The sequence below is a fragment of the Astatotilapia calliptera genome, chromosome 3, assembly GCF_964374335.1.
Source record: "Astatotilapia calliptera chromosome 3, fAstCal68.1, whole genome shotgun sequence".
In the NCBI taxonomy this organism is placed as follows: Eukaryota; Metazoa; Chordata; class Actinopteri; order Cichliformes; family Cichlidae; genus Astatotilapia; species Astatotilapia calliptera.
In genome coordinates, this window is record NC_137424.1 from 46,384,010 (window position 1) to 46,411,540 (window position 27,531).

The 27,531-nt window shown below is 41.2% G+C and overlaps 1 protein-coding gene across 1 annotated transcript in view; it reads left to right on the top strand.

Moving 5' to 3' along the window:
* Nucleotides 1–22,068, top strand: part of LOC113017995 (Fc receptor-like protein 5) — a 66,306-nt gene extending 44,238 nt beyond the window's left edge. The window contains exons 4-14 of the mRNA XM_080295418.1: nt 11,940–12,206; nt 12,329–12,607; nt 13,876–14,148; nt 14,259–14,523; nt 16,479–16,738; nt 18,094–18,393; nt 18,566–18,823; nt 19,066–19,314; nt 19,475–19,594; nt 21,060–21,119; nt 21,660–22,068. Of these exons, the coding sequence (XP_080151544.1) occupies nt 11,940–12,206; nt 12,329–12,607; nt 13,876–14,148; nt 14,259–14,523; nt 16,479–16,738; nt 18,094–18,393; nt 18,566–18,823; nt 19,066–19,314; nt 19,475–19,594; nt 21,060–21,119; nt 21,660–21,784 (2,456 nt within the window). The 3' untranslated portion in view covers nt 21,785–22,068. The remainder of the gene's footprint in view (nt 1–11,939; nt 12,207–12,328; nt 12,608–13,875; nt 14,149–14,258; nt 14,524–16,478; nt 16,739–18,093; nt 18,394–18,565; nt 18,824–19,065; nt 19,315–19,474; nt 19,595–21,059; nt 21,120–21,659) is intronic.
* Nucleotides 22,069–27,531: the final 5,463 nt, after the last annotated feature.

Here is a 27,531-nt window from a genome sequence, read left to right on the forward strand (position 1 = left end):
CGTCTGTTGTCCATGCCATGCCATGCCATGCCATGCCATGCCATGCCATGCCATGCCATGCCATGCCATGCCATGCCATGCCATGCCATGCCTCGCTTCGCTTCGCTTCGCTTCCCTTCCAAGTTTCTTGTCTAGGTTTTTCTTATTGTTTGTTTAGATTCCCCAGTTTAGGTTTGTGTTAATTTTGCTTCAGTTTGCCTTGCCCTTTGTTTGTACCTTTTCTACCAGCCATATTAAACGGCTCACTTTTTGTTAACCTTCAAGTTTGTTCCCTGTTCCTTGGAGTCTGCATTTTGGGTCCTTTTTTAATTCATACAGTCTGCCCTCGCCAGACTGTGACAGAACGACCTGACCATGATGGACCCAGCGGACATTTATTTCAGTGACTTTATTGAATTCAAGATTCGTGTTACACAGCTTCGTGGACTTTGGATTATCTCCTGTGCAGGGAAGCAGGGGGAGGAGAAGGAGGCTATTCGGGCTCAGTTAACCCGGATAGCCACGGCTAACCCAGGTTTTATGGACTGCCTGCCTGCAGATTTAAAGAAGTTTGCTACAGCCACGATCTCCTCTGCCTCACCATCATCGTCTGAGCAGGTGCCCAGTGTGCAGGCTGAATCACACCAGCCCTGCGGTGATGCAGCTCTTCCTTCACCGGCTACAGGAGTAAGAGTCGGCTTATTCAGTCTCTCACCTGTCTCCATGTCCATGTCGCCACTGCAGCAGACAAGTGCTGCGTTTCCCTCAACTCAACCGGTGGCTGCTTCCAGCGCTACCTTCATCTCAGCCGTAGCGGCGCCGGCCTCCACAACCACCGCTTCCAAGAGGAGGCGGCGTCCAGGTCGTCACCACGGCTCACAGCAACATGAGGTGGGTGATTGTATTCTGAATCCACGCGTTTTTTCTATGGACAATATTGGAACAAACACTGCCTCAAAGGTTCATGGGCATGTTTATGAAATGACTAAGACTGAAAACTCACCAGCCAAGTCTTCCACGGAACATCTTATCCCTCTGCACAACTACCTAGCATCCCTGTGTATTGATCATGCTACGAACTTTGCTTCCAAGAAGCCAAATTATAAGACTGTTTGCACTGGAAGTGCTAGCCATGAGGCTCAGCTAAGCCACTGTGGGACCGAGATCCAGGCCAGGTTGGTGCCAGGGGCTAAGTTGGAGTTTGTGCAGCCTTTTCCTGTGTCAGCTGGAGGGCCCGAGGAGCCCGTCCAGCCTCAGGCCACGTCAGCTGGCGGGCCCGAGGAGCCCGTCCAGCCTCACGCCACGTCAGCTGGCGGGCCCGAGGAGCCCGTCCAGCCTCACGCCACGTCAGCTGGCGGGCCCGAGGAGCCCGTCCAGCCTCACGCCACGTCAGCTGGCGGGCCCGAGGAGCCCGTCCAGCCTCACGCCACGTCAGCTGGCGGGCCCGAGGAGCCCGTCCAGCCTCACGCCTCGTCAGCTGGCGGACCCGAGGAGCCCGTCCAGCCTCACGCCACGTCAGCTGGCGGGCCCGAGGAGCCCGTCCAGCCTCACGCCACGTCAGCTGGCGGGCCCGAGGAGCCCGTCCAGCCTCACGCCTCGTCAGCTAGAGGACCTGAGGAGCCCGTCCAGCCTCACGCCTCGTCAGCTAGAGGACCTGAGGAGCCCGTCCAGCCACCATCTGCCTCTGCTATGCCTGGTCCAGCCTCTGCCTCTGCCTCTGCTACGCCTGGTCCAGCCTCTGCCTCTGCTACGCCTGGTCCAGCCTCTGCCTCTGCTACTGCTTCGCCTGGGTCGGCTTCGACTTCGTCTTCTGCTTCGCCTGGTCCGGCTTCTGCTTCGCCTGGTGTGGCTTCTGCTTCTGCTACGCCTGGTCCGGCTTCTGCTTCAGCCTCTGCTTCAGCCTGTGCTTCGCCTGGTGTGGCTTCTGCCTCACCTGGACCGGCTCCTGCTTCTGCCTCGCCTGGTCCAGCCTCGGCCTCTGTTCATGCTTCGCCACCCACGACCCAGCCTGAGGTCGACGCCACGCCTCTGCTCGTCTCGCCTGGCAAGCCACGTCCAGCATGGCTGTTTCCGGGGCCTGTCAAAACAGCCTGTTCACGGAAACCCACCAAACCACCCGAGGGGTCACGTCCACATCCACACTACCGCCGACCGCCAGCCAAGCCACCCGACAGGTCTTGTCCACGTCCACATCCACACTACCGCCGGCCACCAGCCAAGCCACCCGACAGGTCTTGTCCACGTCGCCGCCGGCCGCCAGCCAAGCCATCCGAGTGTGGCCAGCCATGCTTGCTTCGCCACTGCCACCTTCCACATGGCCGGCCCCCTGAACCTTTGAACTATGGACCACTGTGCCATCGGCCTCCAGGTCGGCCACCTGAACTTCTCCGCCATGAACTCCTTTTCTGCCGAGATCATGGTCGCCCTCCTGAAGCAGGGTCTCGGACTCTTAAGCCCTTGTGTTTGGACTGAGTGCTTCAGATTCTTTGTTTTGTTTCGGGCCCTCCGTCCTGGACCCCCTCCGCCCGCCCTGGGTGGGTTGTTTTGGTTTTGTTTCGTGTTTGTTTCTTTGTTCATGGTTTTGGGCGTCTGGAATCCGCCCTTGAAGGGGGGGCTCTGTCACGATCCTGGGTCTTATGACCCAGTGTTTTGAGTTTTAGTTCATTTTGATGTTTTAGTTTATGTAAGCCCTTCAGGTTCCTAAGTTCATTTGTTATCATGCTTAAGTGTTTCTAGTTTTATTATTTCCCCCTCGTGTTTCCTACTATGGTAAATCTCCCCTGCTCTTCATGTGTTTCATGTCTGTGTCTTATATTGTGAAGTTTGGGTTGTCATGTCTACGTCTCATTATGTTTCCTGTTTTATTGTGAAGAGGTCTGGTGTTTCTGTGTTCATCGTGTTCAGTTTTACTTTTCCCCTGTGGCGTTATGTTCATGTTGATCTACTGTGCCTTTCTGTTCCATTTTTCAGATCCCTATGTTCTGTCTCCCCCAGTCTGTTAAGTCTTGAGTTCCATCAGTGTGTTTCCTGTTTTACTTTCACAGTCTGTTCTATGTTAATGTTTCTAGTTTTGCTTCCCTTGCCTCGTCCTGCTTAATTACTCTCAGCTGTTCCTCTATGTGTTCCCACTTCCCCTAATCACCTCCTGTGTATTTAAGTCCTCTGTTTTCAGTGTGTGATTGTCAGGTCGTCTGTTGTCCATGCTATGCTTCGCTTCGCTTCGCTTCCCTTCCAAGTTTCTTGTCTAGGTTTTTCTTATTGTTTGTTTAGATTCCCCAGTTTAGGTTTGTGTTAATTTTGCTTCAGTTTGCCTTGCCCTTTGTTTGTACCTTTTCTACCAGCCATATTAAACGGCTCACTTTTTGTTAACCTTCAAGTTTGTTCCCTGTTCCTTGGAGTCTGCATTTTGGGTCCTTTTTTAATTCATACAGTCTGCCCTCGCCAGACTGTGACAGGAGCCTCCGGACTAAGACCACCAGGTACTGGAACAGCTTCTTCCCCACAGCTGTCAGACTCCTGAACTCTGCCTCCTGACATCTGACCCACGTTAACTCATGCACTGAACATACACACACCCACAATGGACAACTGTACCCTCAAACACGCAATAATAACATGGACTGAACCACCACTCACAACCACTAGCACTTTATATAGCCTCTGTAGGAATTATATCTCACTTATCTTAACTGCACTACTGTATAGCTCTGTGTAAATAATCATTCTGTACATTCAATAATCTTTAATCCTACAACTGTTTACAACTTGCATAGTTCCCATTTCTGTATAGCTGTATATCTCAAATTTCTGTAAAGTTATTTATTTCATATTCTGTATAGTTTTTCATATTTATATCCTGTTCATAGCCTGTACATAGCTTGTACTCACTACAGCCTGTACATACTTAGTTATAGAATATTCACAACATACTTCATACCGTGTACATTATAACATACCATAATAGACCCATTTCTGTAATATACTTACATATCTATACTATTGCTAATATATATTGTAATATATCTATATCACTAAAGCACTTCTGGATGGATGCAAACTGCATTTCGTTGCCCTGTACCTGTGCATGTGCAATGACAATAAAGTTGAATTCTATTCTATTCATCACAGCACAGAAACAGCTTTAGTGAAGGTTACAAATGATCTTCTTATGGCCTCTGACAGTGGACTCATCTCTGTGCTTGTCCTGCTAGACCTTAGTGCAGTGTTCGATACTGTTGACCATAATATCCTATTAGAGCGATTAGAACATGCTGTAGGTATTACAGGTACTGCGCTGCAGTGGTTTGTATCATATCTATCTAATAGACTCCAATTTGTACATGTTAATGAAGAGTCCACTTCACACACTGAGGTTAATTATGGAGTTCCACAGGGTTCAGTGCTAGGACCAATTCTGTTTACATTGTACATGCTTCCCTTAGGCAGCATCATTAGAAGACACAGCATACATTTTCACTGCTATGCAGATGACACCCAGCTCTATCTGTCCATGAAGCCAGATAACACACACCAATTAGTTAAACTGCAGGAATGTCTTAAAGACATAAAGACCTGGATGGCCGCTAACTTTCTGTTTCTTAATTCAGATAAAACTGAGGTTATTGTACTCGGCCCTGAAAAGCTTAGAAATATGGTATCTAACCAGATTCTTACCCTGGATAGCATTACCTTGACTTCCAGTAATGCTGTGAGGAACCTTGGAGTCATTTTTGACCAGGATATGTCCTTCAACGCACATATTAAACAAATATGTAAAACTGCATTCTTCCATTTGCGCAACATCTCTAAAATTAGAAATATCCTGTCTCAGAGTGATGCTGAAAAACTAGTTCATGCTTTTATTACTTCCAGGCTGGACTACTGTAATTCATTATTATCAGGATGTCCAAAAAACTCACTGAAAAGCCTTCAGCTAATCCAAAATGCTGCAGCAAGAGTCCTGACAGGGACTAGAAAGAGAGAGCATATTTCTCCTGTTTTGGCTTCCCTTCATTGGCTTCCTGTTAAATCCAGAATTGAATTCAAAATCCTGCTCCTCACATACAAGGTCTTAAATAATCAGGCCCCATCTTATCTTAATTACCTTGTAGTACCATATCACCCTATTAGAGCACTTCGCTCTCACTCTGCAGGCCTACTTGTTGTTCCTAGAGTATTTAAAAGTAGAATGGGAGGGAGAGCCTTCAGTTTTCAGGCCCCTCTTCTGTGGAACCAGCTTCCAGTTTGGATTCGGGAGACAGACACTATCTCTACTTTTAAGATTAGGCTTAAAACTTTCCTTTTTGCTAAAGCATATAGTTAGGGCTGGACCAGGTGACCCTGAATCCTCCCTTAGTTATGCTGCAATAGACGTAGGCTGCCGGGGGATTCCCATAATGCATTGAGTTTTTCCTTTCCAGTCACCTTTCTCACTCACTATGTATTAATAGACCTCTCTGCATTGAATCATATCTGTTATTAACCTCTGTCTCTCTTCCACAGCATGTCTTTTATCCTGTCTTCCTTCTCTCACCCCAACCAGTCGCAGCAGATGGCCGCCCCTCCCTGAGCCTGGTTCTGCCGGAGGTTTCTTCCTGTTAAAAGGGAGTTTTTCCTTCCCACTGTCGCCAAAGTTCCTGCTCATAGGGGGTCATATGATTGTTGGGTTTTTCTCTGTATCTATGAAGCGCCTTGAGGCAACTTTTGTTCTGATTTGGCGCTATATAAATAAAATTGAATTGAATTGAATTGGTTTTGCTCTGAATATTAATTAACTGCTTTAATTTGTTTCGTAAAAACACATCTTATTGTTTTCAAGTCCAAATGTCACCAGGATGCAGTAAATCTTTTGACTCTTAACAGCAGCAATAAAAATCAGTTCAGCTTCAAAATGACTTCATGCTTCCATCAATCTCTCACTTGATGTGTTTATGTGAACAGTTCCCAATAAGCCCACCGTGATCCTCGAACCATCCTGGCCTCAGATCTACATCAGTGAGACAGTCACTTTCAGATGTGAAGGAACTCAATTGTTTGTATGGAGAGAAGACAAGTTAATCCTACCGCCAACATCTGAACACAATATCAGCAGAGCTACTGAGTCTGACACTGGAGGATACAAATGCTGCACCATGAGTCTTTCGTTGTGCAGTGACATCATCCCACTGACTGTATCATGTAAGTTGGACACATTTCATTCAGTAATATTGTTCTCTGTTTTAGTTTTGTAACAAAATCAGTGAGAAAGATTAAACGTGGTGATCCAAATACACAGTAATCACCACGGTGAAAAATCTGGAATAAAAAAACAACTTTATAACATAAACTACAAGTCAAAAGTTTGGACACACCTTCTCATTTCATGGTTTTTCTTTATTTTTACTACTTTCTACGTCGTAGATTCAAACTGAAGACATCAAATATATGAAGCCAGATATATGCAATTATGTAGCAAAGAAAAAATAAGTCTAAAAAAGTTTGATATTTTAGATTCCTGAAAGAAGCCTTTGCTTATTGACAGTGCTGCGACCCCTTGGCCGTCTCTCAGTGAGCTTTATGATGTATCACCTGAAATTAGTAATGTTATGTCTGACACTGAAGCCCCGAGGTCTGTGTGGAGTCAAGTGGGCGTGTCCAAATGAAGCCTGTGTGGAGGCCTGCAGCCTGTCAGTTTTTCAGAATATCACGTGAACGACGCCTCGTTTCTCTGAAATGACGTCACTACCTTGTTATGTTATTCGAGCAGTTGAAAATACGCAGACATTAAGTTTTTTACATGAACTGGATCTGAGCTGATTCTGAGGATGATCACAGCTTGCAAGGAGATTATTAGCACATTATGAAACGACCAAAAAAGAAAAAATGTATTAGCAGTTAGGGAGCTTAGTGACATGCTGTTGCCCAATAATAACATGAGTCTTAAATCAATCTAAGAGTGAGTGGTTAATTAGGTGTGTGTGTGTCTATATTTATATTATCTAGGGCAGGGGTGCCCAATCCTGGTCCTCGAGAGCTACCGTCCTGCAGCTTTTAGATGCATCCTTGTTCCCACACACCTGAATCAAATGAAAGGCTTGTTATCAGGCCTTTGCCAAACATGGTGGCATGCTGAAGAGAACAAACCATTTGATTCAGCTGTGTTGGAGTAGGGATGCATCTAAAAGCTGCAGGATAGTAGCTCTCGAGAACTGGGATTGGGCATGCCTGATCTAGGGCCTCATGTAGGTATTCTACAGTGGCCCCTAGAGACAAAATACGTGCAAACTCCAAAACGCATACAAACTCCAAAACACAACAGAAGTGCTCCAGGACGCTAGGAGCAGCGTTGAGCTCGATTTGCAAAATAAGCAGCAAGTTTGTTGCAAACACATGGAGTTGGATACCGGCAGGAAAACCAGTCCGTTCTCACTCCTGAGGCGTAACATCCCGGCGTTTTGCCATGTCCCGCGGCGTTCCTGAGGAATGTGCCGGGTTATGGATGAAATCCAGTGGAATGACAGTCCCGTGGTAATAGACATTCCAGCCCTGTATTCCAGTCCTAAACCTAACCTTATCCCTAGCCCTAACCATAACCATATTCCTAAGGTTAACCAGCACTTTAATGACATGAGATAGTGTTTTCCCAAGCAATTTTAATAAAAAGAGCAAACGTGCAGATTGAGTCCAAACGGTTCTCATAGTTCCTCATTTTTCTGATGCCGTCATTTAGGAACGTGTTGGGTGCCCGAAAACGTAAAATGTTGACGATTTGTCACCTAGCGTAAAATGTTACGCTTTGGGAGCAGTGTTGGTCAAGTAACTGGAAAAAAGTAATCAGTAACTAATTACTGATTATTTCCCCCCAAAAGTAATCCAGTTTCTTTACTGATTACTTATTTTCAAAAGTAATTACTTAGTTACTTAGTTACTTTTAAAAACATGATTTATAACCTGAATAGGTGATAAAACGATAGATCTTTAAGCCCAATTCTACTTTTTCTGCATAATCCATCATACAAAATGTAATCAAATGGAAAAGTGTCATGGTCCTAGGTCATGTGACCCAGTGTTTTGTGTTTAGTCTGTTTTGATGTTTATTGATTGTTTAGGTTCATTTAGTTATTCCAGCTCATTTTGTAATTACATTACCCTTGTATATAGCCTCCCTTGCCCTTCATGTGTTTATGTCCGTGTGTCTTGTGTTGTCAAGTTCATGCTGTCGCTTCTGTCATCTTCCCCTGTACTGAGTCTCCCTGGTTCGTGCGTCTATCTGTCATGAGTCATGTCTGCATGGTTATGTTTAGTTCATGTCATGTCTAATTTCCATGTTTCCTGTTTTACTTTGAAAGTCTGTATTGAATGTCAGTGTATTCAGTTTCACTCCTCCTGTCGTTAAGTTCATGTATATCAGCTGCGTTCCCATGTGTGGCCACTTCCCCTGATCATCCCTCATGTGTATTTAGTCTCTGTGTTTCTTACAGTCTGTGTCGCGTCGTCTGTGTTCCCACCCTCCATGTTTCCATGCCCGGTCTGTTGTATTCTAAGTCATAGCCTTACCTTAGTTCATTCCCAGTTTAGGTTTCTGTTTAGTTATTGCTTTTGTGCTGCCCTTATTCTTGTTTGTTTCTCTTGCATTACCAGCCACAATAAAAGGTTCGCTTTTGTTTAAAGTTCACTCCCGTCTGCTCACTTGTGTTCGCACCTGGGTCCACCACACACACCACCGCACGGTCTGTCACAGCGGACCGTGACAGAAAAGTCTCTTTTTAAACCTTGTTTTACTAGTTTTAATCTTTTAACTTTACGCATCAAGCAAAAATTACATTATATGCAACATTCTCTGACTGGAAGAAATTTGTTTAACATTTAAACTTATTTTCTGCACATTCCAGCACATAAAATAAAATATTTTTTTTGTTTTTACACTCACTCTTTCAAATAGATGCAAGTAAAACACAGCAGAAAATAAATAAAATCAAAGACTCGTGGTCCTGTTGCTCTATTTTCACCTGTATAGCAGGAGTGGGGTAGGCGGAGGTTTGCCCTGGTGCAGGTGTGCCGCATCGGTTGGTGGAAGAATCTGCGAGTTTCTCTGTGAATTTCCCATTATGTCGTAGTGCACTCGGTGCTTGCTTGGAAGTCTAGGGGTTTTAGGGGGCGATCGTGGCTCAAGAGTTGGGAGTTCACCTTGTAATCGGAAGGTTGCCGGTTTGAGACCCGGCTCAGTCAGTCCCGGTTGTTGTGTCCTTGGGCAAGACACTTCACCCGTTGCCTACTGGTGGTGGTCAGAGGGCTTTAAAGGGGCGGGTGCTCAAAGTTAAAAAGGGGCACATTGAACCAGGTTGAATAACAACAACACACATTCATCAAGAATCTAATATGGGAAGGGCAGGGCTGTGTTGATCTGAGACTGTAGACATTAAAAAGTCCACAGGAGAGATGGTAGCTGATTAAACAAGTGTCATGAGATAATAACAAAATGCAAAGATTGGTGACAGCGCTTGGAACCATAAGGCAACAAAAAACTGTGAGAAATAATTTAGGCTCTGCCTGTGAATCTCTCTTTGCTTCTCTTCTTCCTTCCATCCCATCATTTCATATATCACTCTCCACTTGCTGTCCATCTGAGAACAAGGCACAACTTGTTATTGCAATAAACTATTATCTAATTATCCACACCTAACAACTCTTGCACTTAATCTATAATAAAATGATGACAGAAAAATGTTATAGCACTGCCTTTAGTAGCCTCACACAGCTCCTACTGTTTCCTCCTCATGTCCTTACCAGCCATGTCTGGACAATGTTATATCATGAGTAATATTTTTTTTAAAAATCCATCTAAATAAAACACACACATGCACACACACACAGTGACATTTTAGACCTTCTTCAGAATACTGTATATACTATGGGCATCATGGTGCTGATCCAGAATCCTTACATTATTATTTATTACTAGAGCTAAAATAATAAAGCAATGAGGAGGGGGAAGTAATAAATATGAAATAATGTATTTATGATGATTCCATTTGTTTCACTATCCACTCTGTGCAGGGGCAAAGCTTATTACATGTTTAAACTGTAGAGATACAATCATTTTACTGCTGTAAAATCCAAATTTTGTCCTATTTAAAATATAAATCTAATATAAACTGCTTCTTAATGTATGTTCTTTAAAATACAACGTGTGTTTTTTAATATATTATAATTATAATAATGCATAATTATGTGGACATGCATATTAGATCGTTTTTTAGTGAAATATAATCCCTCCAGAAAGGCAGGAAAAGCCCGGAAACTTACTTTAAAACTAAATATGTTCCCTAAAACAGTGACAGAGCTACAGACCCATGACAGCCTTACACAGGTAGCCAGCAGCTATGACCAGCACTACATGTGCAGTTAATAAAAGGACAGGTAATGTTTGTCGCACTGTTGCACACACAGCACGCTCGTTTGTTTCAGTTCGTCAGTTGCAACAAGACAGCTTACCAACATGTACATAATAAGCCAATACTCCTGGGTGCTATACACTACAGTGTACGCTGTACACCTACTTACTGGTTTTGTCGTATCAGTCTGTGTCTCTGAGTTAACTTGTGTTTCTCCTACAGCTCCGGACCGCTAAAAATGTGCGTGCTCTTTGTGAGCTCGTTCCCGGCTCGTAACCAGCGCATTCTGCCGTCAAGGGCGATCATTGGTTAAATGTGATCATGTGACTAATGCAAGCCAGATCCTTTTATTTAGCAAAACTGTGATTAATAGTTAAATATTATTGTTGAGGGGCACAGACAGGACTCCGCACCCACACACACATAAAAAATAATAATATTTTTTTTTTAAAAAGTTGCCTTATCAAAAGGGCACTTTGGGCACCCATCAGGAAAGGGGCGGGTGCTCAAGCCCCTCTAGCCCCCCCCCCCTGCACGTTATGGAATCAAACTCAAAGTAAGGTCAGTACTTCCACGCTTTAAACGCTGCATGCTCATACTCTCTCCCTCACTCGATATATTATCCATTGTTGATCTGCACACAGCTGTTGTCACGAACGTCGCACTCGCTTCGTCATTGTCATGAGACATTCTCGCAAAAAAATCACAGTTTTAGTAACGCAGTAACGCAGCATGCTTACGGGAAAGTAACAGTAATCTAATTACCTTTTTTTACAATAGTAATCCCTTACTTTACTCGTTACTTGAAAAAAGTAATCGGATTACAGTAACGTGTTACGCGTTACTGCCCATCTCTGTTTGGGAGTGAGAACGTGTTGCAGCCAGAAAACACCTGCAAGGATAGAACAACCACACTTTATATTAAAGGTAATGTGCAAACTGTTGCTTTTTTTTCGTTTGTTTTTAATTAAACTTTAGCGAACAGTCAGTGTGCTTTGCTCAGAGAAAAGCTCAACACTGCCCCTAGCGTCCTGGAGCACTTCCGTTGTGTTTTGGAGTTTTTACCTGCTTTTGTCATTTTGTGTTGTGCAGAAATCAGGTTGGTTCACAGCTGACAGCCCGATTTGACAACTGTTGGAATTTATTTTATGGCAAGAACCAATTAGCTAAACAAACAGAAAAAAACAGTCCATCATTACTTTAAGAGCTGAAAGTTGGTTAGTGTGGAAAACTGCTAAAACTTTTAATGTGTCACAAAAACCATCAAATGCTACGATGAAACTGGCTCACATGAGGACCACCCCAGGAAAGGAAGACCAAGAGTCACCTCTGCTGCTGAGGATAAATTCATCCAAGTCAACAGCCTCAGAAATTACAGGTTAACAGCACTTCAGATTAGAGCCCAGATAAATGCCACACAGAGTTTCAGTAGCAGACACATCTCTACATCAACTGTTCAGAGGAGCCTGTTTGAATCAGGCCTTTATGGTCAAATAGTTGCTAAGAAACCACGACTAAGGAAAAGAATCAAGCAGAAGAGATTAGACAAATATGGCGTATATTTTCTTTCCTTGTTTTTCATAACAGCAGATAAACCCAGGGCCACACTGACAGCAGGAACAACAATCATACCAGTAGGGGGCAGTGTGACACTGACCTGCTCTGTGCAGAGCTCTGATGGATGGAAATATGAGTGGTTCAGACGAACCCAAACAACCTCTGAAGGTAAAATCAGAGATCAACAAAACAGAGATATCAGAGTATCTCAAGGAGGAATCTACCGCTGCAGAGGAACAAGAGGAAACCCAGTTTACTACACTTATAGAAGTGATGATGTCACCATTGAGAAAACCTGTGAGTTCAGTAATTTAGTTTGAAATATACATTCACTCATGATTGTCAAACATACAATGTGAAGTTTTCTGTGTTGATTTCATGTTTCTGTTTGTATCTCAACTGTTAATATGTGTAAACAGTTTCCAATAAAGTTGTTGTAAAACAACGACCCAACTGGCCTCAGATATTCAGAGGTGAGACGATCACTCTGACATGTGAGGTGCAGGAAGGAGGTGAAACCACTGAGTGGGAGTATGAATGGAGAGGACCCAGGACACCCACACAGTGGACACACAATAATGATGTGACATTCAGAGTTTCTGAGTCCAGCAGTGGAGACTACATGTGTAAGAGTCGACGCAGAGATGACTCATATTCTTCAACAGAGTGGAGTGAAGCCTTCACATTGTCAGCATCAAGTAAGTCATGTTTGTTGTGTGATCTCCATTTGACAAATGTCATCATGGTCAGCACAGGATGGATTCAATGGTCTACAAAGCATGTTACATTGTTAGTCAGACAAAGAGCTGCAGCTGATAGTAGCCTCATTGTAGACAGTTTGTCACCACTTTGTGTCATGAACCTTCAGCTGGTATAGAGACGCCAATGCTGACCTGCTGCTCCATCACCTGAGGACAATACTGACAGAAATAAACAGGATAAAAAATATTGTGTTCTTCAAACTTCCTCAAGAAACAACAACAAATCTACAATTTATATAAAAATAATTTGGCTTATGATCTCATCAAATACTGCTGTTTTTTTTACAATTGATTTAAAACACACACATGTGTGGGTTTAATACAAAAAAGAAAAAAAGCTTTTACAATCTAAAGGTTTTGATTTTATTTCTGTTAAATTCATTGATATGCTTGTTCGCCTCAAATTCAGTTTATGAAAGCAAATCATACCCATTCCACTTTATTTCAAATAAATAAACAGCAGAAATGCTAGAACAATTTACTTAAAGCTGATATTTTAAGGTCTTTATATTGTATTATGACTGTGTGTGTAATTTTCATTCCTTTAAACTAAATTTCTTTCTGTGAATCAGCTGTTTTTCACTCACTTTATCTAAAAAAAAAATCAGGTAAACAGTGGAAGCTCAAATATCCCAGTTTAACAGCTGGCCTCAGATCAGCTAACAGTGTATAGTTCACCTGTCTCTGCATTTAGGAGTACAGTTTGGTGACAGAGCATAAAAACAGTCTCACCTGATTCTTGATTCACTCTGATAAAGTTTTCATCATGTTATATACATCCAGCGTTAGCTCCTGGCTCTCTAGCTGGCTAACAGTTAGCTGAGATACCTGTGCTGTCCTCATGTGTGCTGCTGCCAGTTGTTGATTCTCATCAAATTTGTTTTAAAGACACTTTTTTGTTGTGGTGCTGTTGGTGCCTGTTTGCATCAAGTGTGATGATCACACTGAGATCAGGGACCGACCTACCTGAGAAACCTGAGATCTATTATTGAACTCCATCCATCTTCTTAACCCATCATCCAGGGTCGTGACCTATTAAGCACTTACTGAATAAAAAAATACATAAATTATAAATTAATAAAAATAAATTTTATTTTTTTAAATTACTATTGAGTTTTTATGTTGAAATCTTTATTTGTTATATAACAAAGTTTTCTCCGAAGCAACTGACAGTCTGATGTTTGTCTTTCCTGTAACATCAACAGCAAGTAAACCCAGAGCCACACTGACAGCACAAAGTTCAGTCATACCAGCAGGGGGCAGTGTGACACTGAGCTGCTCTGTGGAGGGCTCTGCTGGCTGGAAGTTTGACTGGTTCAGACGTGATTCACGGTTTTCTGGAGCTCAGAAAATAGGAGCTGGAACATCAGAGCACACGATCAGTATTTCAGAAGGAGGCATCTATTACTGCAGAGGAGGGAGAGGAGATCCAGTTTTCTCCACAGAGGACAGTGCTGCAGTTACAATTCAGAAACAAGGTGAGGGTGAAATTTTGTTGTGAAATAAAACGAAACATCATGATTAAACTGAAGTAACAATTGATTTATGATTTTTTTCATTTCAATATTTGTGTTTGTTTGTTGAACAGTTTTAGCTGATGTGAATCTGCAGCACAGCTGGTCTCAGATATTCACTGGTGAGACAATCACTCTCAGATGTGAGATTCAGGGAGGTGAAGGAAAGGTGTGGAAATATGAATGGACAGCACCCAACACAAACAGCCCTCCAACATCCAGTGAATACAGGATCAGCAGAGTTTCAGTGTCCCACAGTGGAGACTACAGATGTCGGGGTAGCAGTGACTATCTCTTAACAGGATGGAGTGATGCCTTCAGACTGACAGTTTCATGTAAGCTGGACCATGATTCATGCTGACATTTAATGTTTTCATGTTTACATCTGTCTTAACAGGAAAACTCCAACAATGATCCAGCTGTCTGCAGGCAGCTCAGGACAACAGTTTTTCTCACTGTGCACACAGAAAGGAGAGACACCATGGAGGCTCTTAAAATATCAGCAGTTTAAAGAGGAATGTACAGAGATGACAGTTTGATAAGAGAATGATAAATCAGTGAAATCTTTAGTTTGTTAAACAGTCTAATGTGTCACATGCAGGTAGGGATGGGAATGGATAAGAATTGATTGATTCTCATTGGCTCCACTTTGAGAGTCGCCACCATCTCTAAGCAGAATATCAAAGACATTCATGCAGATTAGAGGCTGTGAGGTCAAATGTTTGTGCATGTTGGAGGTATTTCCCCTCTTTGTTGTGATCAGTGTTGGGATCATTTCTCAAAATAGTAAAGCAAAAAGTTCTTACACAAAATCAGCACAAAGAGACCTTAAATCAGTTGTCATGGTGATTCTACAGTAGAAACATGAACAGGTAGAAATGGAGCTGCAGCCTGACTGCTCATCAGTTTGTTAGGATGAAGTTCATCACTCTTGGTTATTGGCTAGCTTAGCATTAGCATGCTATCCTTGCAGGTGCTTTAAAGAGCTCCAACAAAAACTACTTTGTTTCTGTTTGTAGATAAATTAATCAGTGAATGTTTAAAGTTTGATCAGTGCTGTAACAAGTTTATTCTTGAGGGTGATTTAATGTTTTACTTATTTTGTTTCTTCAACAGCAAGTAAACCCAGAGCCACACTGACAGCACAAAGTTCAGTCATACCAGCAGGGGGCAGTGTGACACTGAGCTGCTCTGTGGAGGGCTCTGCTGGCTGGAAGTTTGACTGGTTCAGACGTGATTCAGTCTCTTCTAAAGCTCAGCTCATGAGAGCAAATGAAGCAAACAGAGTTATTAGTGTCTCACAAGGAGGTCTGTACCACTGCAGAGGAGGGAGAGGAGATCCAGTTTACTACACAGAGGACAGCAGTGACGTCACAGTTACAGAAACTCGTGAGTGTAGTTGATTTATTTCTACCAGATCAAGAGGTTATTATGTGATCACAATTTTTGATTCAAGTCAAAAATTGTGAGATTAAGGACTCGCCCTTACAGAGAATGTGCTCTCCAAAATACATCAATTAAACACACAAAAATATTTACACCTTTCAAGAAAGGTGTGTGAGCTACAAAAGTTCAAATTGAAGAGAAAAATTAAATCTTGCAGTGAAAAGTTTCAGATTTTGTTTTAATAACAAACAACAACACTATTGTTTCTGTGTTACTCTCTGTATATGAGAGTTGTGTTGGATCTGATTGTTCAGTGTTCAGCATGGTGATGGCTGAGGGATCAAAGCTGTTCCTTAGTTTGTTAGTTCTTGTCTTTCTGGCTCTGAAATGTCTGCCTGAAGGTAGACGTTCACACAGTGCATGACCTGGGTGAGATGGATCCTGAAGGATTTCCTTCGTGTTCCTGAGACTGCGGGAGCTGTGCAGGTCTTCAAATGAGGGCAAAGGATGGCCGACTATCCTCTGGGTGACCTGTATAACCCTGTGGAGCTATTTCCTCTGTGCTACTGTGCAGCTGTGCTATACAGTTCTTCATGTAGCGCAGTATGCTATCAAAAACCAGCTACAGGTCAGGGTGTTTGAGAATATCTCAGTGCATCCTGATGAAACAGTCCTGCCTGTGGACAGGTTTTGACTGTCTTTGTACTGATTGTAGCAATTTTACTAAGTGGGATGTGGCCGTGATCAAAAACAGTTATCAGTGGACAGACTGGCCCGAGGTGTGGTTTAATCCTGTAGCCTTTTGGAGGTTTATTTTTTTCACTCACGTTACTCTCCTGTTTTAAACAGCTGAATTTTTATGTTTCTATTTGTGTCTAACTGGATATTTGTCTGTGAACAGTTCCCAGTAAGCCCACTGTGACCCTGCAGCCATCCTGGCCTCAGATATACAGCGGTGAGACAGTCACTGTCAGATGTGAGATTCAGGGAGGTGAAGGAGCTCAGTGGACGTATGAATGGAGAGCAGCCAAGTTAAACACACCTCCAACATCCAATGAATACAGAATCATCAGAGCTACTGAGTCTGACAGTGGAGGATACAGCTGCCGGGGCAGAAGGGACTATTTCTTCTCAGAGTGGAGTGATATCATCACACTGACTGTATCATGTAAGATCTTTCATCCAGAGTATCTAAATAAGAAAAAAGCACTTCTTCTTTCTTACAGCTTTATAACTGTCTTTCATGTTGGTCAGTAAAATGTTTAGTTTTTATTCCAACAACAAAAACCTGAACAGCAGCTTTTTATTCACAGTGAAGAGAACAAAACATATGAGAGTAACTTCTCTGCTGTGCAGCTCTAATACATGAAAGATGAAATGCAGAACAAATGCTGGATCTGTCTCAGCTGCTCCACCACATCCACTAAGAAACATTAAATCCACTGATTGTTCCTCATGTGTGTTTTTAACTTAGAAATGCAGCAAATTAAATATGAAAGATTAGTGTTGTGTTTGTGTGATAGTTGTGCAGTTTGTTGCAGCTTCACCATTAAAGTTATGTGATGTTTATTATTTCCATATTTCCACCAAGTTATTTCAACTGGTTTGATTCAGTCATTGACTTTTGTTCTTTTTCTAAACTGAACTGCAGATAAACCAAAGGCCAAACTGAGAGCTGATAACACAGCTGTTCCAGTAGGGGGCAGTGTGACCCTGACCTGCTCTGTGAACCCATCATCATCATCTGGATGGAAATACTACTGGTACAGAGATGAGAAATCCTCTGAAGCCCTGACCACACAAGATGCAGTTTTCCACTCAAATGGACAAATCAGTGTCTCACAGGAAGGACTCTACAGGTGCAGAGGAGGAAGAGGAAACCCAGTTTACTACACAGAGGACAGCCAGTCAGTCAGGATTGGGAAAACTGGTGAGTTTAACATGAAGTCAGATAAATTCCTGATTAAGGAGGAAGATGATAAACAAAAGGCATTAACATTTTTGACATTCATGTGTTTTTATTGTACTTTCTTGAACAGTAACAGCCTCAAACAGGCCTGTTGTGACTCTGTATCCAAACTGGTCTGAGATATACAGAGGAGAGACGATCACTGTCAGATGTGAGATCCATGGAGGAGACACTGAGTGGGATTATGAGTGGGAAACAAACAGCAGGATAAAAGCTCCAAATCAAAATGAATACAGGATTAGATCTGCTTCATCATCCAACAGTGGAAACTATCGCTGTAAGGGCAGAATGAAAAGTTCACAGCATGAAACAACAGAGTGGAGTGATTCAGTCACACTGACAGTTTCTGACAGTAAGTAGAGTCATAGTTCATTTAACCTGGAAATAGAAACAGTTTGTAAAAATGTGTTTTTATTAGTACATGTTGAGATATTTGACATGTTTAGATAGTCTCACTCTTAAAGTTCATCATAAATATTTGTGAGTCAACATTTTAGTGACATTGAATTCAGAGTTAAGAGACGAAAGATTGAGAGAAAATCTTTGTTGAACAGATGAACCCCGTCCTGTCCTCACTGTGTCTCCATCATGGCTGAGTCCTGGAGCCTCAGTAACTCTGAACTGTGAGGTTGAACATCCGTCTGCAGGATGGAGCTTCTACTGGTATAAAGCTGTTCCTGATCTATCAGAGAAATCCTCCAGTTATGAGCTGCTACCTGATGGCAGTGGGACTGCACAGGACTCCTACATCATTCATGGACAGACACACACAGCAGGATATGTGTGCAGAGCTGGAAGAGGAGACCCAGAGTATCACACTGATCACAGTCGACCAAAGTTTGTCTGGTCTGCAGGTCAGTTTGAGGATTTTTAATCTTCATGTTGATGATTTGAAAGTCTGTAAATCTGGCTGCATGACTATCAGGACTCCTGTGAACCACACAAAAGGCAAATGTATATTTCCACAGTGATATTTTGAATCCTAACATCTGTGAGCTTTGTGTCTTCACTGGATGTTGTTTCCAGATGTTCATTCAGCAGCGTCTCTCACAGTGAGTCCTGACAGAGTGCAACACTTCACCTCTGACTCTGTCTCACTGACCTGTGAGGGAAACTTCACTGAGTGGAGAGTGAGGAAGTTCTCTGAGGACGGCCGACTCTCTGACTGTAGGAGAATGACTGGATCCACATGTGACATCAACACATCAAAGTCAGATACTGCAGTGTACTGGTGTGAGTCTGGATCAGGAGAGTTCAGCAGTGCAGTCAACATCACTGTACAGAGTATGTTATTATACATTTACTTCTTGGATTTGAATGATTTAGATGTCACATGAACATTTGTCCCAGCTTTGCTGTATGTGAAGTCATTTTATCTGGAGAAATAGCAGTTTTTAAATACACAAGATCAGATCTTCATGATGAAAAACATTTGTACAATCTGTTCTTATTATTGTTTGTCAGCTCTTTCTAAAAGTGTGCACCAGCTGATGTGACTGAAACAATTGTGTGTGATTGTGTCACAGATGATGGTGATGGTCCTATCCTGGTGAGTCCTGTTCATCCTGTGACTGAGGGAGCTTCTGTTAGTCTGAGCTGCAGTTTGAGAACACAAAAAATACTTTCCAATGTGTTTTTCTATCACAATGACAAACTTATTGAAAATGATCCCCGAGGGGAGCTGAAGATCTCTGCAGTGTCAAAGTCTGATGAAGGTTTCTACAAGTGTCAGTACTCAGGAAGAGAGTCAGCACAGAGCTGGATGTCAGTTAAAGGTGAGCAGGATCAAAACATCTGATCGATTTTTCTAAACCAATGACTGAGAAGGAACGTTAGATTGTCTGATTTAAGTCTCAAAGTCAGTTGGCTCTATTTTATAAATGCATTTATTTATAAGATTATAATTTATTAATTAATTTCTGTTTTGTGTCACAGTAACTGTGTCAGGAGCTGACAGCTCTTCATCTCCTGTGTGGTTGATGGTTGGACTGGTTTGTGGAGTCTCTCTCATTATTATTCTCCTGCTCTTGTTGTATCGCTGCAGACAGTCCAAGCGTAAGAGCCTCTTTTCTATTTTTATTGTTATTCATATTAAATTAGGACTCTTTCAGGGTTACTAAATTAAATGACGACTTTTTTGTAAAAATTAAACTCAGTACGAATCCAAATTTTTAAAAAAGTTGGAAACCACATTTCTACAATTGTTAGGAAAACAAACTATGAGAAAAGATGTGACAAAGCAAAGGAAAACTGAGGCAGTTTATAAAACACATGATAATGAGATGATGAGTAACAGGTGTTAACTAACTAACTAAAGCCTCTTTTCCATTAATAATTACTCAGATCGACTGGTTTTCCATCACGCTCAAGTACCACCTAATGTGTGTGGTCATCGTCATAGTGACGTGGTCGAGCACCCCATGATTTAATTAGTATTTGTCACAAATGATTCAACAAAGGTGAACATCACGGCGATGATTTACCTGCTGCTCGGTCATCTTTCTATAGACTCGGGGGCCACGGTGTTGCTTGTGTAGCAATTCCGGGTTGCCGGGTTTCAAAAATGGCTTTTTTTTTATCAATAAGAAGCTCTCGTAACTCATCAAGTGATGCCACTGACCAGTCAATCGGCATGTACGCTATTGACATCACATTTTGGGATCGCCTCGGATCACTTGGAACTCCGGCTGAGTAAATACTAAAATAGTACTACTGGATCTGATGGAATCAGAACTATCTGATGGAAAACCCTGAAAACTGTGTTTTAGTTACTAATGGAAAACATGTTCACAGAATGACACAAGATACAGGGGAGAATAAAACAGGAAATGACTGACACTGAGACCTCGAGTAAGTGGTCAGCACTTAAACCGATCTTTATTATCATTATTAATATTGACTCTTCATTCATCTCCATTGACAGGAACATTTCTTAGGTTCAGTTTCATCCAAATAACCAACTGACTACATGCACAAAAGATCAGAAACAAACAGGATTTTACAACCTGATTGTATCTTTAACTCGACTGAAAGAATCCACAAATGTTGTTGTTTCATATCAGAACAACACAAACAGTAACACCATGATGGGTTCATGCTCTGAAAATATCTGATAGTCCTGTTGTTGATTTAAACACAACTAATGAAACTCTGTAAAAGGTTTTTCTGTTTTTTCATTTATCTTTGAAAAATGTGTCATGTTGGTTTTCATGTGTGAGCCACTGAAACACTGGTGCAGTACATCATGTGAAAAGCACAGAGCAGCTAGAGATGAAACAGTCTTTTACTTTAAGGAAACTGGCACCATGTCATTGGTTTACAATTGTGTAACTAAAATATGAACATTTCAGGTGCAGATAAACCCCCAGATGTCATTTACTCTAATATTGAACTGGAAAACTTTGGAAATAAGTGTGAGTACACAAAACATATACAGTGTTGAAGAAAAGCCTGGAAAGTTTTTGAAACGTTTAAAAATGTATTAAATGTTTTTCTTTTGTGGATTCGATCATCTTAACAGGGAAGCATCATAAACCAGAGCAGAGTGCTGTTTACTCTGAGGTGAAGACGGGAGCTGCAGGTACAGTCACAACAGTCTCATTCAGTGTTTGTACTTGAACGTGTCATCACATCATTATATTGCAGGTAATTATAGGTCAACATGGAGTTTAGTTATTCACTTACTAATCAGTGTTTCAGCTTTACTGAATCACAGCATCCACAGATTCTGACCCAGACCTCAATCACAAAACACACACATGCAAAGCTGAAGAGTCACAGGCAACAAATGATTTTTACTTAGATTTCTTTCACTGTAGTTGTAAAAAGTTTAAATTTTATATGTATCCAACATCTTTGTATCATATCTGTGCTGAACAAATGTGTCCTGAGCTCTGACGTCTCTTTCAGAGGACAGTCTGATGTATGCTGAGGTCAAACAGCCCAAAAAAGAAAAAGCCAAGAAAAACAAAGGTGAGCAAAGTCTGCCATCATCTCCAAGGGACAATCCATCAGCTGATTAAAATCTGTCATACTCAATTATCTTTGCATTAGTGGAGACGTCCAGTTTCCTCCTGGTTAATGATATTATTGTTTTCAATGATCTTGTCTTCATTCACAGGAACATCAAGTCCTGCAGCTGATGCAGCAGTTTATTCTGAAGTCACATCAGGAAGCTCTCTCAGTAATTCTGCTGCCATGCAGGCTGATTTATTCTTCACATTATTAAATGTCTTCAGCTCATAATATCTTTACATGTTGGAAATCACTTTGTCTCTTTGTGCTTGTCTTACAGGTCAGTGAGGAGAGCTGTAGCAGCAAAGCCAAGAAGAAGCTTTTTATGAAGCCACTCTTGCTCCTCTGCTGCCCAAATATCAGACATGCTCAGCTTTATGTGCAGTTACAATATTACATCATAATATCAGACATATTGCTCTCTTATAGCATAAAACAAATGGAGGTGTATTCGTGCTCTTTATCTTCTGTTACTTTTATAAAAAAAAATTGTAATAAACCTTGACTGTATCTAACATGTTCCAACAGCAGTGAGAAATATGTGATGTTTAGTATCTGACAGCACAACTTAAAGTCAGTGTTTGCAGTGTTTCACAAGTAAATACTGATATGGGCACCAACAAATACTTTAACTGTGTTTGTCCAAAGATCTCATACATTATATAAATAAGAATTATTTCATATTAATTGTGAATATATGTATATTATTGTTTCTGATCATTCTGTGCTTTTGTAGTTTGAAGGAGAAATAAAATCTTTTCACATTGTTAAGGTTCAAAATATCGGGATGGAGACAAGAGAAAAACCACAATAACAACACTGGTCCGGTCGGGTTGAGTCAAACGATGGTTTTAATGAACACACGCGTGGGAGATGGACACTGATGCAGACAGCCTCAAAATCTCAAAATGGTGGAGCATTGCTCAAACTTTTATAGCCTCTGGTGTCTCCACCTTATCATAAAGCCTAAACATTTACATGCTTTCTCTCACACAGCGCCTAAGCTACGACCTTGGCTCCCCGTTTATCTGCTCCTGCTGAGATGGGGCAGAAAACTCCAGTATGTTCTGTTCTCTTCTAATTAGACAAATAAGGCAATGACTTTCTGCAAACAGTATTTCTTATAACTCAGCAGTATAATGCATCATAAAACAATATCATTCATTCACAATAAATCAACAGTTTAATATAATGCAAATCAGTTTAACTAATGCAATAGTTATCAACTTCTTCTAATTTAGGAGAATAATGCAAACTAAAACTACATAATAATTCACAACCTTTAATTAGGGGTATAACATGGCATAAAATAATATTAGAATCTAACAACATTTGAACATTTTACATTTGATTTTTGTTTCCTGTATGAGATTATTCACAAAGTAACAAAACAACCACTTAAACAGTTTGTAATGGTGTTGTCATGGAAACCTGAAATAAACAGATGTGAGTATTATTTGCAAAGCGGTCACTAACAGTTCAGAGCATGACAGCAGTCTGCATGTATCTGACACAGAGGACTGAAGTAGAACATTTACAGAGAGAAGCTCTCTGTGTGCTGCTGTCACAGGATGCAGTTAAAGGAAAAGATAACTTGTACATGTGGTAAATCTCATATGAAAGATGGAGACAGAACATCACAGAGAACTAAAGCTCTGCATCAATCGTGGTCAGCATGACTGAAAGAAGTAGAAGGATTAAACCTTTCCATTACGCTCCCTTTTGATCATTAACTGATCGCACAAGAATTTAAAAATATGACACAAACACAAACATTTAGTCACAGTAAGGTGGAGGTACAGGTCAGGCTCCTGCTCAGTCAGGTAAACTAAACCAGCTGGGTTGAGCTAGCTCAGTGTTTTCCCCTGAAGTCAGCATGATGGTGATAAACACTGCTGGTCATATGCTCTAACACCTCAGTATGTGCTGTGGATGGTTTTCTCTCTTCACTAGCAATCATGACCTTGTCCTATAAAGTAGGTGAACAACTATAACTACACTGGTGACTGTTTTTATTTCTTCTATTTTCTTTTTGTCTGAAAGAGAAAACAAAGAGGTCATCAGTGCAACTCTGAGTATCTGTATTTCTATCCTGTAACTGTCAAGATGCAAGTTATTATACATGTGTATGTAAATGCATCAATAACAGTTACCAGGGTGCCGCCTGGTGGCATTACCTGAATATGCTCTGCATTGTCTATTCTATTCTATTCTCCATATCAGAAAGCCTAGTTATTCTATTTTCAATTCATTGCTACCTCCCCATGCAGGAGTCTCTGACAGCACTGAGCAGCTCCTTCAGTGGCAGGCTGCAGCACCCACGGTGTGGGATGGAGAGATTTCGCAGGTCTTTCCTCCCCACTGCTGTCAGACTCCACAACAAAGACTTTTGCAGCTGATCAAACACACACATGTGCATTAAGACTAAGTGCAATACTGTTTTCTGACAAAGTTATATTTTTACTCAGTTGTATATAGCATTTGTATTCTATTTTTATCCTATTATACATTTTATATTATTTCATTCTATTCTATTCTGTAAAGTTGTGTACAGTATATTATTCTTATTGTTTTCCAGTGTTCTCTAATTGCTAATTAACTTTGCACTGTCCACTCTCTGCTGTGACAAAACAAATTTCCCACATGTGGGACTAATAAAGGTTATCTTATCTTATCTTATCTTATCTTATCTTATCTTATCTTATCTTATCTTATCTTATCTTATCTTATCTTGCTAACAGAACATTTGAAGTAATCTATTCTCCACATTAGAGCAACATCAGAGCATATTTCTCCTGTTTTGGCTTCCCTTCATTGGCTTCCTGTTAAATCCAGAATTGAATTCAAAATCCTGCTCCTCACATACAAGGTCTTAAATAATCAGGCCCCGTCTTATCTTAATGACCTTGTAGTACCATATCACCCTATTAGAGCACTTCGCTCTCGCTCTGCAGGCCTACTTGTTGTTCCTAGAGTATTTAAAAGTAGAAAGAGAGGGAGAGCCTTCAGTTTTCAGGCCCCTCTTCTGTGGAACCAGCTTCCAGTTTGGATTCAGGAGACAGACACTATCTCTACTTTTAAGATTAGGCTTAAAACTTTCCTTTTTGCTAAAGCATATAGTTAGGGCTGGACCAGGTGACCCTGAATCCTCCCTTAGTTATGCTGCAATAGACATAGGCTGCCGGGAGATTCCCATGATGCATTGAGTTTTTCCTTTCCAGTCACCTTTCTCACTCACTATGTGTTAATAGACCTCTCTGCATTGAATCATATCTGTTATTAACCTCTGTCTCTCTTCCACAGCATGTCTTTATCCTGTCTTCCTTCTCTCACCCCAACCGGTCGCAGCAGATGGCTCCGCCCCTCCCTGAGCCTGGTTCTGCCGGAGGTTTCTTCCTGTTAAAAGGGAGTTTTTCCTTCCCACTGTTGCCAAAGTGCTTGCTCATAGGGGGTCATATGATTGTTGGGTTTTTCTCTGTATCTATGAAGCGCCTTGAGGTGACTTTTGTTGTGATTTGGCGCTATATAAATAAAATTGAATTGAATTGAATTGAATTGAATCAGTGTTCAAGGTAGGTCCTGTGACAGGCTTTAAGCGTCAGTGTGGATATACAGATACAGCTCCTTATCCCAGCTTGTCACAGCTTCCAAGTACAATCACTGGATTGTAATTACAACCAGTGGCCAATAGAGGGAGACATTAATCCATTTATAATTTATTGTTCCCACAGTTAATTTGGAGGAAATTTATAAATGAAACACATGGGATTGCACTCACACGCCATTAATATTTAGTGTCATGTTGCTGTTCTGAGATCAGCTGATGACATGCAAACATGTAAAACCTGAATCAGGGAGAGCAGCAGCAACAGAACAGAATCAGTGAGCAGCTGTGACATCGACTGAGTCAGAAACAACATGAACAACATGGATTCATGCTAATTATCCTCGTTCTGTTGTTGTGTGGCTACAGAAAGGGTGAAACGTTTCTTATTGATTATTGGCTGAAAGTGATTCATAATTTCTAACGTTGTGACACAACATGTTAAATAAACTGTGTACAAAGCACCATCACAAGTTTAATCATTTGTACTGACCGTGTTTTGACAGGTTATTGCAACACACATCTCATCAGACAGCAGCCCCACATCTTCAGCACCTTTTAGTCTTTGTCAGTTTTTCAGTTGTATTTGTTCTGTTTTTTGTTTCAGGTCCATAACAAGCCATGGCCAACATGCAGCTTTAACACAATCTTACCTTTTGTGTATTTTACTAATTATATTTTCTTTCATCTCCTTTATTTAAACGTTGTTTTCAAGCTCTGAATCAGCAGACATGGCCTTACAGTTCAGATTATACTGCCCCCTGTTGGTGTGACATTATCTTACATCATGTTGAGACTTTTTCTCGTGCACCTTTTTTTTTTTTTTAATGATGGAAATCCAGAAACTACACCCAACCCTTTTGCTTTTTCCTATCCTCCTGATAACCACCTGACCTTCCTGATCCCCGCCCCTCTGCTTCCTCCTCATACTCTGCTGGTTAACTTGGTTGTTTGGACACCATACATTGCACTCGTACAGAGTGGAGAAAACTGTAGATTATTTTGATAAATATTTTCAGCATACCTGAAAATTAATATAGTGATCTGTTTTATTTAAGAAGCAATAAGCAGTAAAACTACAAGATCAAACTGTAAATAAGACAATACAGAATAACGTCTTTCTTCCTCTGAACAGACTGTGATGCCTATGTGTGTAAGAGATAGTTGTTGGTTATGTCTTTTCTCCAACAGGTTTATTTTTATCTGCTGAAAGTCAGATACCTCATAAGAGGAAATGAAGCCTGTGGTTTATTTTATTTAAAGTCAACACAGCACAGTGGAAATGTGCAGGTATGACAATGTGTGAAAACAGGTTAAAAGTAGCTTTATTGTGGTGATGACACATGCTGGACTAAAGGATAAATAAAGCATGTGGGCATCAAGAGAAACGGTGAAAAGCTTGTTTCTCACGCTCATGTCTTTAAGAGTCTCTGCATGGACGTGCTGTAAATGTTCATTTATCTCTGAAATAAATAAAATCATCCATCACTCTCTCTGTCCACAACATCATATACAGACATGTTTTTCTTCTTACTGCAACTTCCAAACAGGCCAGTTCCTCACAGTATAACACAAAAATATATAAGCTGCAAATAAGCTAAAAACATGAAATTATATGTTAATATATTATATGTTAATATAATATATTAACATATATGTTAATGTATTTTACCTTTCAAACACAAAAGTGATGGGAAGAAGAAACACACCTGCTGTTAAAGAATCTAAAACACCAGGATGTCACCATGTTTGTATGTGTAGATGATACTGCACCAAACCTTAATTATAACCTTTGTAAGAATGTGTTTGACAGGATTAAGGATGGAGGCTGTGTTTGCAGGCTTTAACTTAGATTGATATTATAGACTGTATATTGACAATGGCCACTGTCTCGTTTTTTGAGTGATAAACTGAGGTACACTGCATGCTCATATGGAGGGGACTAGCCAATCGCAAAGTTACCACACCTTAAAGCTTTCACTGCTCTGTTGTCTTTTTGGACTAATGTGGGCGGACCCTATAATAACTTTTATAGTGTGAAAGATGAAGTCCATTTAGACAGGTTATGGAGAGCCAGACAACCATTCATGTTCGCATCTATACCTAGTTGCAATCACCTGAATCACCAGTTAACATAATAATATATGACTTTTGACTGTGTGAGGAAGCCAGAGTACCTGGAGAGAACCCAGACAAGGAGAACATGCAAACTCCATACAAAAATCCTCAGCTGGTGGATTCAAACCTGCAACCTCCTTAATGTTTAATGTCTGTGTAGGTTCTCAGTCATCCATCTCATGGTGATCTAAGGAGTTTGGAAAGAAAGTGACTAAACTTCTTTAAGTTTCTTTAAGACGTGTCACCTCTCATCTAA